This window comes from Ictidomys tridecemlineatus, chromosome X (assembly GCF_052094955.1).
Source record: "Ictidomys tridecemlineatus isolate mIctTri1 chromosome X, mIctTri1.hap1, whole genome shotgun sequence".
NCBI lineage: Eukaryota > Metazoa > Chordata > Mammalia > Rodentia > Sciuridae > Ictidomys > Ictidomys tridecemlineatus.
Window position 1 is genome coordinate 26,256,384 of NC_135493.1, and position 13,438 is coordinate 26,269,821.

The 13,438-nt window shown below is 40.7% G+C and overlaps 1 protein-coding gene across 1 annotated transcript; it reads right to left on the reverse strand.

The window, feature by feature from the left end:
- Positions 1-7,767: 7,767 nt before the first annotated feature.
- Tex13d (TEX13 family member D) lies at positions 7,768-11,518 on the reverse strand. The gene is made up of 2 exons (XM_005319504.3): positions 9,434-11,518; positions 7,768-9,153 (listed from the first exon to the last, which is right to left on the reverse strand). Exon 1 carries the CDS (start codon positions 11,244-11,246, stop codon positions 9,444-9,446), a length of 1,803 nt encoding a protein of 600 aa, XP_005319561.1. The 5' UTR covers positions 11,247-11,518; the 3' UTR covers positions 7,768-9,153; positions 9,434-9,443.
- Positions 11,519-13,438: the final 1,920 nt, after the last annotated feature.

Consider the following 13,438-nt stretch of genomic DNA (forward strand, 5'->3'; position numbering starts at 1 on the left):
GATATGTAAATGCATACATACTCCAATGTTAAGGACTTGAGAAATGAGTCCACCAAGGGCTCTGCATTTTGAGCAAGCAAATTGTAAGCCCAAAGAAATTAATTACAATGATGATATTTCAGATATGAAAAAAAGACAAGGAAGAGGATCCTCTTATATTGGTCATTATGGATAACACCCTGTCAGATGAACTGTGAAAATATTTAGTGTCACATAGGTTAAAAACTAAACCTAACCGGTTTTGGTGTTGGTTGTTGTTTTTCTTTTCTCCTTCTTCTTTTTTTTTTTTCATCTCTGAACAACTCTGAACAAATCGTCTACAAACTTAGGAACACAGCAACCTGGATCTGACAGCACAAGCATACCATACATTCTTCTTTTCTTTCTGTGTTTTGTTCCGTGTTGCTAAAATAGCACACCTGTCAAAGCAGCCAGGTACAGCGGGGTTCAGCACAACTAAAATTGTATAAAAAAAGGAACAGATAAATTATAAGGTAATAGTACAACTCTCACATCCAGTACCTCATTGTCATCTCACAAGCAAGCTGACAGCTGAGCCAGCCCACTAGTACAGTGTTGATGAAAAATACTGACATCTTCACTCGAGAGCTACACTGGTACTAAACCTGACTTTAGCAAATTCAAACCTTCATGCTGAGCTTGAAGTATGAGAAAATTGGAATTGAAATGGCTGTCTTCCTCTACTCTCTTCATACCCATGAGAGAGGAAAGGGAGGGAAATGAGACAAGAGAACAAAGGCCATAATAGAGGTACTCTTAGACAATTGGTTAGGGAAAGAGCCCCAAGAACAAATATAAATCACTTAGGAGCAGAATAATCTAATTATTTATCTGTCTCCTCAACTTAACTTTAAGGTCTATTACGGCAGGATTTTGTGTGCTTTGTTCAATATTGTATCCCAGTGTCTGGCACATAGTAGATGCTAAGTATATTTTCTGAGTGAGTGAATAAAATTAACACTCAAGACAATAAAAATCACTGAAATAGTCTTTTACACACACACACACACACACACACACAATTCAATCTACATACCTTGGGCCCACCTTTAAAACATCAAGATGAAATAGAAGGACCCTAGTCTAACAATTATGAAAGTTGAATTATACTCCATGTTTTACCACTAAATCTCAATATCTCTCTCTCTCTCTCTCTCTCTCTCTCTCTCTCTCTCTCTCTCTCTCTCTCTCTCTCTCTCTCTCTCCTCATTTTGTCTGTCTGTCAGATGAAGTTGGACCAGATGACCCCAAATGTCATTTCCAGCCTGTGCTCTAAATGAAAGCTGAAGGTGCTTTTTTAGAGAGAAACAGAGGGGAAATGAACTGTTTCTCATTTGTGTGCAAAAAACATCTGTTTCCTCAAGCCTTGCTCAATAAGGGAAAGATTTTGTTCTTGTTTTCAAATAACCTATGAAGTGAAAATCATAGGGTGGAAGAATAAAGATACACAGTTTAAAGAAAACTACAATCTTTTAGAATATAGATGCCATTTAAATCAAATATAAAAGCCTTAAAAGTTAGAAAAACCATCATCCAAGGTTGAAAGTGTCTTCTTATCTAAACTTGTCACCTCCTAAGGTCTCCGAGAGGTGATAGAATTTTGCATGTGGATGCCCTGTCTGAGGTGCTAATTGTCTTCATTTCAAAAGCCCTAGGCTGTTCTCAAGTCCAGGTAGATTAAAAGAACCATGCCAAGGGTGGTCAGTTTTATAGAGTGGATCTGACATTTCAAAAATTTTTTCCCTAACCTTTCTAAGCTAACTTTCTTCTTCCACTAGCTTATCTATAGGTGTGAATTCTCCAGTGACAATGTTATGATATTGTCACCTGTGATAAGTTTACACATTCTCTCAGCACTTACTAAAATTCACTTCCTCTACAAAAAAAAAAATGTGAAAAGAAAAAAATTTTAAATGTCTCTTTTTTTAAAAAAAAAAAAAAAGCACCTCCTTTAGATAATATCTGGCTATAGGAGGCTGTTTTTCTCTAAAAGCCCTTTTGAAAGTGAGAAGCCAAAGATAGGATTGTTGCATTTATTAAGCCTGCTTTAATATTTATTCTTTAAACCATTTATGAGAACCTACTACATACCAGATAATACAGTAGGTACTTAGGATAGAGAGAATAAAAGCATATGACCTGCACTCAAGTATGTTACAGGCTAGTAAAGAAGACAAGCAAACAGACTATTACAATTCACTTAAGAGACGTTGACAGAGGAAAGGATAGGGCTCTATAGTGGGACATCTAGCTCAACTGATATTCTGAACCTGCATGATTTCTTCAAGATGGCAAGTTGTTTATACTTCTGTGTTCTATGCAAAACCCTTTTACTTATCCTAAAAGAAAGCCCCTTAATGCTAGCTGAAACTGCCTGCTTCTGAGGTTTTATTCTTGGGGGTAACAGTAACACAACACATCTGATATGGGTTATTAGATCAGACACACTGTTTTGGTCTGGATCTCATTTGTTACTATGTCGTGGAAAGTTCTTGAGTGTCAAGGTCTGTTTTCCAGGCTTATAAGCCTAGAATCTAGATCATCAGTTTATCTATTCAAGGTCACAGAACACTGAATAATTTTGGGTTTGTTTTTAAAGTGATCTAGACAGGTACAGCAGCATGCACCTGTAGTCCCACCTACTCAGGAGGATTGCTTGAGCCCAGGAGTTTGGTGTCAGCCTGGGAAACAAACCAAGACTCCATTTCTTAAAAAAAAAAAATTAAGTGATCTAGGCATCTTATATTCTGGGACAAAGTGGATATACAAATGTCTTATTGACCCACTGTTCTTTTTGTTCCTTTCTAGACCAAATGAAGGCAATTCCTGGGCCGTTTTTTCTTACCTTTCCCTTGAGGATAAATGAAAGTGAGTATGCAATGTCCCTTGAACCTAACAGATACTTTATACTGTTCTTTCTACAGTTTGTAAACCTCTGGAAGATCTTAGCCTAGATCTTAGCATAGTATCTGGAATCTAGTTAGCACCCTCCCTTTCCCCTTCCTCTTTCCCTTATAGTGAGAACTTTCTGCAAGTAGAGAAGCTTCTAATTTGCCTCCTTTACATCATTTCTGACATTGACTATTTTGACATTTATCATTTAACAACAGTTACCCTGTGGTCTGCCTCACTTTGGTAGAAACAATTCTTCACATTCCAAACCTCAGCACTTGACAGAGAAATAAATCATCCTGTAGCTCTTTTGGCCTTATCAATCCAGGTACCTTTGGACTGTAACTGAATCATCTTTCTGCCTCCCTTGACCCTGGGTGGGGGCCCTCAGAGTATGACATCATCACAAGCAAATATCACTTCTTTATAAATGAGGCTCCAACTTGCCATCTAAAAATCTGTTCTGAAAGTTGAATTATACTCCATGTTTTATCAGGTACATTTTTTTGGGGGGAAGCTCAAAAATAAAGTTCCACCACTGGTACTTAATCTATAAGATTAAGTCCAAAGTCCAAAAGACTGTTATTCTGTCAATGTATTTTTGTCTAAACATTTATAAAAAAAAAACTTTTGATGTTTTAAAACATGAATTATTACTTTGGTCTATACATCACAAACACCAAAATTTGGAAAAGGAATAAAATGAAATGGACTGTAAACATCCCCTAAACAGGTTTGGAAATACAAATTAACTATTATCATCTGGTAAACAAAACAGCTAATGATGGATTTTTAAATGCATTGTGTAGTTACATAAGGCAACATTGGCAGTGTTTTTCTTTTCCTTCTCAGTTATAAGGATTTCATGAAAAAATGAAATCTTTGATCAATTGGGAATTCACTAGTATGAGTCTTTTACAAAGCAGGTCAACTGTATTCTAAAATTTCAAAACTATGCAATTTTGGGAATTTTAGTAATAATAGTATGAAATTTTCAATATTTTCTCACTCCTTTTCTGGAGCCAATGTTGTTCATCAAAATGATCAAAATAAATATATATCAAGCAAAAAATAAATGATATTAAATCCCCTAAAACTTTTACTTATAGACAAAACCCTGAGAGAGTGCTTTGTCATCATTTAATAAACACTAGGATATGGTTTAATGCTGCTTACCACAAAAGTAATCATAGGTTTCTGCCTTGTGTGCAATAATTTTAGTAATGTAGTGCAGAATGAAGAATAAAACCTAAAATAGTAGATACAGACATAAAAATCAAAGACCTGGACAATGTCTCAAGTGAAGTTGTAATACTGCACATTACTTTGAAATAAAGCAAAGCCAACTTTCTTAGCAATTTTGTAGTTCACTGGGGGCACAATTTGAAACCATCTAGCTACCATGGAAGCTTTACAACCCAAAATGGTACATACTGACTTTGGATACTTCTAAAATCCTTTAGCAAATACTAGGATTTAGTATGCATTTACAGAGGTTTCTCATAACTTGTGTTCCCAAACTTTATAAATTTTTTTTGGTCCCAGGGATTACCCCAGAGGTGTTTAACCACTCAGCCACATCCCCAGCCCTTTTTTTTTAGTTTTTATTTAGAGACAGATTCTTGCTAAGTTGTTTAGGGCTTCCCTAAGTTGCTCATGCTAGTTTTGAACTTAAAATCCTTCTGCCTCAGCCTCTCAAGGCAGTAGGTAGACTTTTAAGATGGTAGTATTAGGGCTGGGGATGTGGCTCAAGCGGTAGCGCTATCGTCTGGCATGCGTGGGGTGCTGGGTCCGATCCTCGGCACCACATAAAAATAAAATAAGGATGCTGTGTCCACCGAAAACTAAAAAGTAAATATTAAAAAAACTCTCTCTCAAAAAAGATGGTAGTATTGAATAGATTCTGAGGTAGTTTCACTCTTAAAAAGAGCCTACAAAAAATGGTCCATTTGCCTGTGTTTCAGCTGCATGTAACAATAATAGTAATAACACAATTCAATGGATCATCACAAAAATCCTATACTCAAATGGTAAAAGACTGCTTCTTGTTAGAAGTATATTGACTGTGAGAGGGACATTTATAGAGGTATTCTTAATTTTAAATGAGAAAATAATCATTTACTAATTGATGCCCTTTGCTATATAGAATCTTTCAAAAAATGACATCTACAGGTCAATAGATGATGTTAACAATTGAGGAAAAGGCTGAAAACTACAGTCTGTTGAATACTTACCTTATTTTTTTCTAACGGAACACAAGGTCATTGAAGCCAATAACAATTACTTCCACAGAGTACATTACCCAACTGATAACAACACTTCCTGAATACTTGCCGTTTACCTGATCTGCAAAGTAATAAAAAAAAAAAAAAGATCTTAAGGGCATTGCTTACCTCTAAAATTGACATTTGGGATGACAAAATGTTTATCAACAATTGCTTTATACCCCAGAGAAGTTAGACCAGACAGGTCAGAATTTAATTGACTGGAGGAATTCCTAGGTCCACTGAAGAGAATGCTTCCAACAGTGAACAAAATAGGGTGTTATACTCAAAGAATTGTATGAGGTATTCTGGGTTATAGATATCTAGTGCAGCAACACTTCCTATACTTATTTCAATGTGTTTCTGAATATTTTTATTAAATATAAAAAATAAACATTAGTCAATGAGGAAACTTGGGGAGTCCTCATGATTAAGATTATAAATGGTCCTACTCACTAGCAGCCTAGATAGTCTCACATCCTAAAATTTGGAGATGTTACTCAGAATGGGTAAAAGGTTAAGATAGTGTGATATGATATAATGGGAAGAATACATATCGGGGTTTTTAGTTCTCCCCCTTCCCTCCTGACCTGCAGGAGAGATTGGGAGAGAGCACACCCCACCCCAACCAGGACAACCAAGAAAGGAAAGGCCCACTGATGGCCGGAACCCAGCCTCCCCTGCCAAAGGACAATCAGGGAGGCCAGTCAAAGCCGGATCTCAGTTTATTGAAAAAACACACACAGCTAATATAAGGCACTGGAGCCAATCAGGGTAAAGGTCAGTAGGGTGGGGCGAGTTCACGTGTATACCCATCCTACAGGCAGTAATAGGAGACATGAGCTGTCCGTGAGGGCTGAAGGGTTCTGAGCCTATCCCAGAGGTGGTCTGATTTTTCCTCACCGCAATGCCTTCTGGCTGATCGCACCAGGCGCTATCTTAGCCACATGTGGCCCCAGGACAGGGAAGCGGATAGCAAGTTAGGTTTCCTCCTTTCTGATGCAACATGCCCCACATGTTACATTATGCCCTACAAATACAGACATACGGAGCCAGTCAAATTTCATTTTGTAGCCAGGCTTCACCAATCACCAAATTTGGGTATTGACTTAACACATTTGTAAAATGGTATGATAGTGCCCATTTTGAAGAAATATTAATATAGATACTTATCATAACTACAGTCAACAAAAGGCATAATATGCTTAGAGAGTCTGGCACACAGTTAGCACTCAATGGTAGGTCTCACCGTTAGCCCCTAATAAAACCTATACTAATTACCCTAGCATCAAGATCAGAGCTCCAATGGTAGGGAATGGGAACTAAAATTTGTTGGAGCCCAGAGAAATTTAGTAAGTCTTTGAGGTCACATGGCTAGTGAGTAATGGAGCAAGTTTCTGAACTCAGGTCTTTCCGGCTTCAAAGCCCACACTCTTGTCATAGAAACTTGCTGCCCTTTCTTTTGTGTACCCAGCCTAAAAGAAAATAGTGATTTGGCAGCCTCAATGAATTCAGGTTGCTTTGAAAAAGGTCAGCCCTGGAAGACTGTATAATCATATTAAAATACATAAAAGCTACGCATAGAGGGAATCTATTTTCATATAGACCTAAATGTGCCAATGAATAGCAGAGTCTGTTTTGAAGCCATAAAAGCAGCAATTATAGTGAGATCTAGAATGACCTGCTGGTACATGAAAATAGATTATGCTGGAACATTCCCAAGTCTCATCTGTGTCCTATATTCCAAAAATTTCAAGGAACTATCGGCAAACATGAATATCACAAAGTCTGCCCCAACCCAGGCAACATAGCTTTGGGTTTGATGTCTGTGATGAATCCCTTCCTTTCTAATACTCCCCTCCCAAGTAACCAAGGCACCCCAATAAATCATTAACTTTGGGTTTGATGTCCATATTGAATCCCTTCCACTCCAATGCTCCCCTTCCAATTTCAAAGCTCTCCCCCCATAATCATTAGCTCTTAGAGAAATGGAAATTCTAGTGAGGCAAGATCACTTTTGTTCTCTGTTCCCATTCCTGTCCCTAAGTCAAGCAGGTAACCAGCCTCTATTCCCCTTAACCTCATGGAATATTTGTTCTGAACAGCCTACAGCATGGCTACTTCCCAGAATCATGAGCACTTTGAAGATACAGTGTGTAGGAGGGGACAGTACCTTGGAGAGCAGAAAGGCAGGAGGAAAATTTTTGCTCATAGGACATCAGGGGGCCTGGAGGAGACAAGACTTCAGGGAAACAGCTTCTCCATACACGGAAGGAAGCTTTAGGACTCTAGCCTAGGCAGAAGCATCCTCCTACCTAAGCCCCCTTTCTGCATGTCCCACCAGTTTTAGAACAGCAGATATGCCCACCTTCAAGGGACCATGTGGACCTGGATAGTGAAGGCACCAAAGGTAACTCTAATTCTTGGATGAATGGAAAGAAGAGAAGGAGTCCTCCAATAGGGAATGAGGTTGAAATTCCCTTCATCTCACTGAGATAGAGAAAAGGATTTAATCTGCCGCCTCTAAGCAAATCTGCCTCCCACCCCCAATCCCACCTCCACACCATACACACTACACAGGATACATATGAGAAGTGCAAACTCTTTATTGCTAATTAGGATCAGAAAACCCCCTCATTAACATCATTGAGGTGGGCAGGATCTCCAAGGAAACTTTGGGAAACCTTTTGTTCAGACTAGAAGTGGATCTCACCTCTCACCTCCCATCCCCTGGGCTCTATCCTGGCTCCTCCTTGCCTTGAAGAAACAGAGAGCCTGCATAACACATCCAGTGGAAGAAAAGGGACCCAAGAGCACTCTGAAGTGCTAGCCCTGATTCCATTCTATTTTAACCCAATTAATTCTCCTAAGAGAAGCACTGGCCATACAAAGAGCATTGCCCCATGTCTGTCTTTGGAATCCATTTTGTTATTCACTATTAGATGGAAAGGTACTTGAGATAGGGGCAGCCGGGAGAGTTAGAATGTATAGTCAACATTCCCCAAACACTACCTTTTTTCATGACAGTTCAGTGATCTTTCTGGTGGGCTGCAGGGCAGCTAGGATAATAGTTGATCCACACTTTCATGAGGACACCTTGCTGGTATTTGCCACTGCTCATTTGTCTCCCTTGTGACCAAGGAGATGAGTAGTTTGGTCACTCAATTACTTTGCCCCCAGAATACAAAAATGATCTGAATGTTATCTCAATTGGTTTTACCCAAGGCCATACTACATGCAAGGCAAAAAAGACATTCCTGACGTACACTGTATCTCAAATTATGCTCTTTTCTATCATTTAAACAACAGAAAAAGATTATGCTATAGGCACCAGATAATACCATGTAGTTCAGTTAATAACATTTTTTATAATTAAATGAAATTAATCAATTTGCTATCATATATAGAATTTAACAGTTCAACCCCTGCCAAACTCTTCCAAGTTAATTCCTTGTCCCAGTGGAAAAATTAATTGCTAACAAAGCAATTTAGTTTTTCATTGTCCACCTGAAGAGTACCAAGGTATCTCTTCTTCATTGATTTCCTCTCTTCTCAGCTCCAGTCAGTGGTGATGAGGGGTCTCAGTAAAGTATGGGTCCATCAAAACCAAGGTGTAATTTCTTTCAGCTCTGATGAGATCTTTTAGTGGGCAAGATTCAGCTTCTTCAGCAACAAAGTGGGATTAAGACAAAAAAAAAAAACAGGACCTCACCTATAAAACTTAAGAACCAAAAAGAATCAACATGAACACTATAGTAGTTTCCAAAGGGACAAGAGTGTTTTCAAGAAAAAGTGCTTTTTAAAATTCAACATAGCTCATAACTCTATAACCATATGGCTGTTCCCAAATACATAGCATTTTCAGGAAAAGGGGGTTAAGAAGAAAATAGAAAAGAGGGGTTGCATGGGGAAAGTCTTCATAATCAGATTCTCCAGGGTATAAACCACTCCATAACAGCCATCAAGAATCCTCCACCTGCAAAATTTAAATGCAATTAGGAGAAATTTCCAATTTAAAGAGTGTTTTTCAATAGCCTCTCTTTGTTGAAGTAAATGAATGAAATAATATAAATAATTACATTTGTATTCACAATAGTAAAAAGTAGTTAATCTGAGTAATGAGATAATAGGTTATTTTACTTGATTTTCTGAATAATTTTGGTATCATATTTTCTGTTAAGTTACCTTTTGGTCAGAAGGTGGCCGGGGGACTTAGGAAATTGGTTTCTCTTTAAAGTGTTTCCATTCTTACTTACCTTCCTGAAATCAGTGAGTTTGTCCTGTGTTGACACCTCCACCCTCAACTGGCACAGAGGCTTTCTTGCATTTGTAACAAGCTGTGCGCCATGAAAAATTCATGGCTTTACACCATAGGCAGACCCAATTCTCTTGATTGTAGCGTGAGGCATACTTCTCTTGATGTTGGGAACCCAGTGTTCTTTTCCCTTGTGGTTGCTTGGCCTTCTGCCACTGAGGCTGCTGTTTCTTTGGGCTTTCTCTCACAGCTTGGCTCCAGCTCTCCCACATAGGGGTTGTCTGGGGCCTCTCTGCACCTTCTTCCAGATCATGACTTCTGTTCAACCCTGAGAAAGTTATCCCCAGAGCTCTCTGTAAATGTTCTTCTTCCTGGCTGTTGCTCCCACTGAACTCAAGGGGTGCCATTCCCTGGGCCCTCTCTGGACCTTCTTCCTGGCAGTGGCTTCTGCTGTGCTCCAGGGAATACATTCCCTCAGGCCTCTGATGAACTTCTTCTTGGCTATGGTGCCCACTTTCTTCAAGAAGGTGTGTTTCCTGGGGCATCTGTGGACTCTCTTCCTGGCTGTGGTTACCCAGGTCAACCATCCCCTGAACACTCTGTAGACCTTCTTCTTCACTATGGGTCCCTGTGTCTCCCAGGGAGACCATCCCCTGGGGTATTTCTGGACCTTCTTCCTTGGTTTGACTCCCTATGTCAACTAGGGAAGTCATCCCTTGAGACTGCTCAGGTTCTTCCTGTTGGATATGACACACACTGTCCTCAGGGGGGAGCATTCCCTGGGACCTCTGTGGACCTACTTCTTGGCCACAGGTCCCCATGTTGACTAGGGAAGCTATCACCTGGGGTTTCTCTAGACCTTCCTGGCTGAGGCTTCTGTTGTCCCCTAGGACAGACCCCTGAAGGTTCGCAGGACCTTCAGCCTGGACATAGTATCTCTGGTCCCACAGAGGGATTGTCTCATTCTGGAAGTTCCCTGCAACCCAGGAGCCAGGTGGACAGAACCCCACAGGTGGCATCTGAAGTGGGACTACTCCTGCTTCTGCTTCCATGACTCCTGCAGGTGGTGGAGGTGGCAAGTACGGGAATCCCACTGGTAATGGTGGTGGAATTGGAACTGACTGTGGCACCGGGACTTGCACAGGGGGTTGCACAGGAGAGGCCCAAGGAGTCGGGGGTCCTGGCATATAAAGGACAGCTGTCGGGGCTGGTGTTGGAGCCTCGAAATACAGCCTGTCATTTCTCCCTACGGCTCCCACTTCTCGCTGCTGCTCTGCATTCTGGGGCCAAACTGCAGGCCCTGATTGATCGGCTCTCAGACTAGGGACTATATCATGGGCTGGGGGGGCAACCTGTGCCACCCCTTCAACCTGGAACAGCCTCCCACGCAGCATATCACTTTCATTCACTGCCTGTTGCAAGGCAGATCGGGTGAAGAGCAACTGTGTAACCACCTCATCGCGCTCCTCACGAAGCTGCTGCAATTCGGAAGCCAGCGCCCAGCAAGTTGCCTCGCGCTCCTCCACCTGATCCTGCAGCCTACGGACCCGACGCCCCTGCTGCTCCCGCTGCCTGGCCACCACTCGCACGCCCAGGGCCAGGGCGCTCCAAGTGCACGCCCTCTTGAGGGCCCGAGGCACCTGCGGGTCCACCACCACAGAGCGAAGCCGGTCCTCCACCTCGTTCCAGGGACGAGAGCGAAAGGCCATGTAGAACTCCGGGCCACCACCGTTCATGAGAACTTCATTATTAATGAACCGGACCACCTCATTGTGGCGAAAGCCACTGGCGTGGTCGCCAAATTCCACCGCCATGGCTGCTGCGGCCTAGGAAGTAGAGCGACGGCTTCGCCGCTGCTACTTCCGCCCGGGCCCGGGGAGTCTGCAGCCACAACTCAATCCCCACAGCCCTCGCTCAGTGCCCTTTCAGTCTTTGCTCAGTCCTGGCCCAGGCCTGGCCTCCTCCTCCCCCAACCTCCTCAGTCTCCTCACAAGAACAAAGCCGCTCCTCTCACCACCTCGCCAACCTCTGCGCCGCACGACGTGAAGCGTCACAGAGAGAAGCTCTGACTCATGCCGCAAAGTTTGCTGGGACCAACCTCCCTCAGCACAGCACCAACTACTGGGAGAACAGGCAAGGTGGCTGAGGTAGGAACTGCAGTGAGCCAATAGACGCTTTGTTCATAGGAACTCGGAAAAGAAAATATCCTGCACAGCGGAATGAATTCCTAGGCAGGTGTCAAAGTCAAATAGATGATTGTAGGAAGACTGCTCTAGTCTCAGCTCCATCTCTTGTTTTCTTGTTATTACTTCAAACCTCTTATTGGGTCAGTCATGCTGTCTGCACACTTCCCTCCTCATCCTGAGCAGACGAACTGAGAATCCCTGTCATCAAAAAAACCAAGTGATTGAGCCATGACATCCTTGAGCACTTGTGTGGAAATTCACTCCCATCTTTATCTGGTCAACCCTGATCTCAGATGGTATTTGTATTCTTTTTAGACTAAACGTTCTTCCTATGAACTGGACCTTCCCTAGTAGAAATACAAAAGGGAAACTTCCAGCCTATATTGGGCTGGAATCCAAGCCAAAAAACAAAGCACATGGTAAAGGTAACTATATAGGATAACACAAAAGAAGTATTAGTTTATTTTTGGAATGTAACTCGTCTTTAATATATGACTTTTAAAACTACTGTATAAAAATATAAATCTATGTTGGGTATATAATATATAAATATGAAATTTATATAACAATGTTGAAGGGGTGGAGCTACATTAGAGCAAATGTTTTGGTAGAGTTTTCAAATACAATTGGTATTACGCTGCACTATATTGTTATAATTAACATTATAATTGTAATCCCCTGGGTTACTATTAAGAAAATGTATAATTTATATATATGATTGAGAAGGGAATCAACATTGTATAATAAAAAAATAATGAAACAAAAAAGTCAGTAATAAAGAAAATGGGGAGAAGACATGATATATTAAAATTCAAATAGCAAAATGTCAGAAGTTGTTCCCTATCAGTAAGTATATTAAATGTGAATGAATTTTAAAAGGCAAAGATCAGAAGGATAGATAACTGGAAAAAAACATCATCCAAATATATTGTGTCCACAAGAGACTCATTTTAGACCCAAAGACACAAATACATTTAAAGTAAATGGGTGGAAAAGGTTAGTATTCCAAGTAAATAATCAATTGAGATCTATAGTAGCTTTACAAATAAAGCAGGCTTTAAGACAAAAATTGTTTGAGAAAAGGAGGTTTAAAATGTTTGTTCTATCTATAAAATATCAGTTATAAACAGAAGATATTATATAATGTTTAAAATGGTAATCTATCAATAAGATATATCAGTTATAAACATATATGCATCTAACAGCAAAGTCCCAAAATACTTGCATAAATGGACAGACAATGGGGAGATATAGAAATTCTACATAATAGATGGTGACTCCATTTTCCCACTTTTAATAATAGAAGAACTTACCAAAATATCAGGAAGGAAATATAAGACTTGAACAACACTGTTACAGTTTGGATCTGTGAATGTCTTCCAGAAGTTCATGTGTTGAAGGCTTGTTCCCCATTTTAGCAATGTCTAGAGGTGGGGCTTTTGGGAACTGATAAGAACTCTGGCATCATTGATAGCTGAATGACCTACTGGGAGGTGGTGGAAACTATAGGCAGGTGGGGCATGGTTGGGAGAAATAGGTCTCTGGGAACATGCCCATGGAGCATATGCATGGCTCCTTCCTTTCTCTGCTTCCCAGCTGCCATAAGCTGAGTAGCTTTCTTCTACCATGCTCCTTAATTGAAAGGGTAAAGTTTCTAAGCTGCAAAGCCTGAGTTAAAATGTAAAGGACTAGGTATTGTAAAGTTTCTGAACTGCACACAGAACCTGAAATTCCTGAGGCAGTTAAGACAATGCCCGGTACTGACCATTTAGTTGTTAAATAACCTGGACCCTGTGCAGTTAGGCATTCAGGACCCAAAC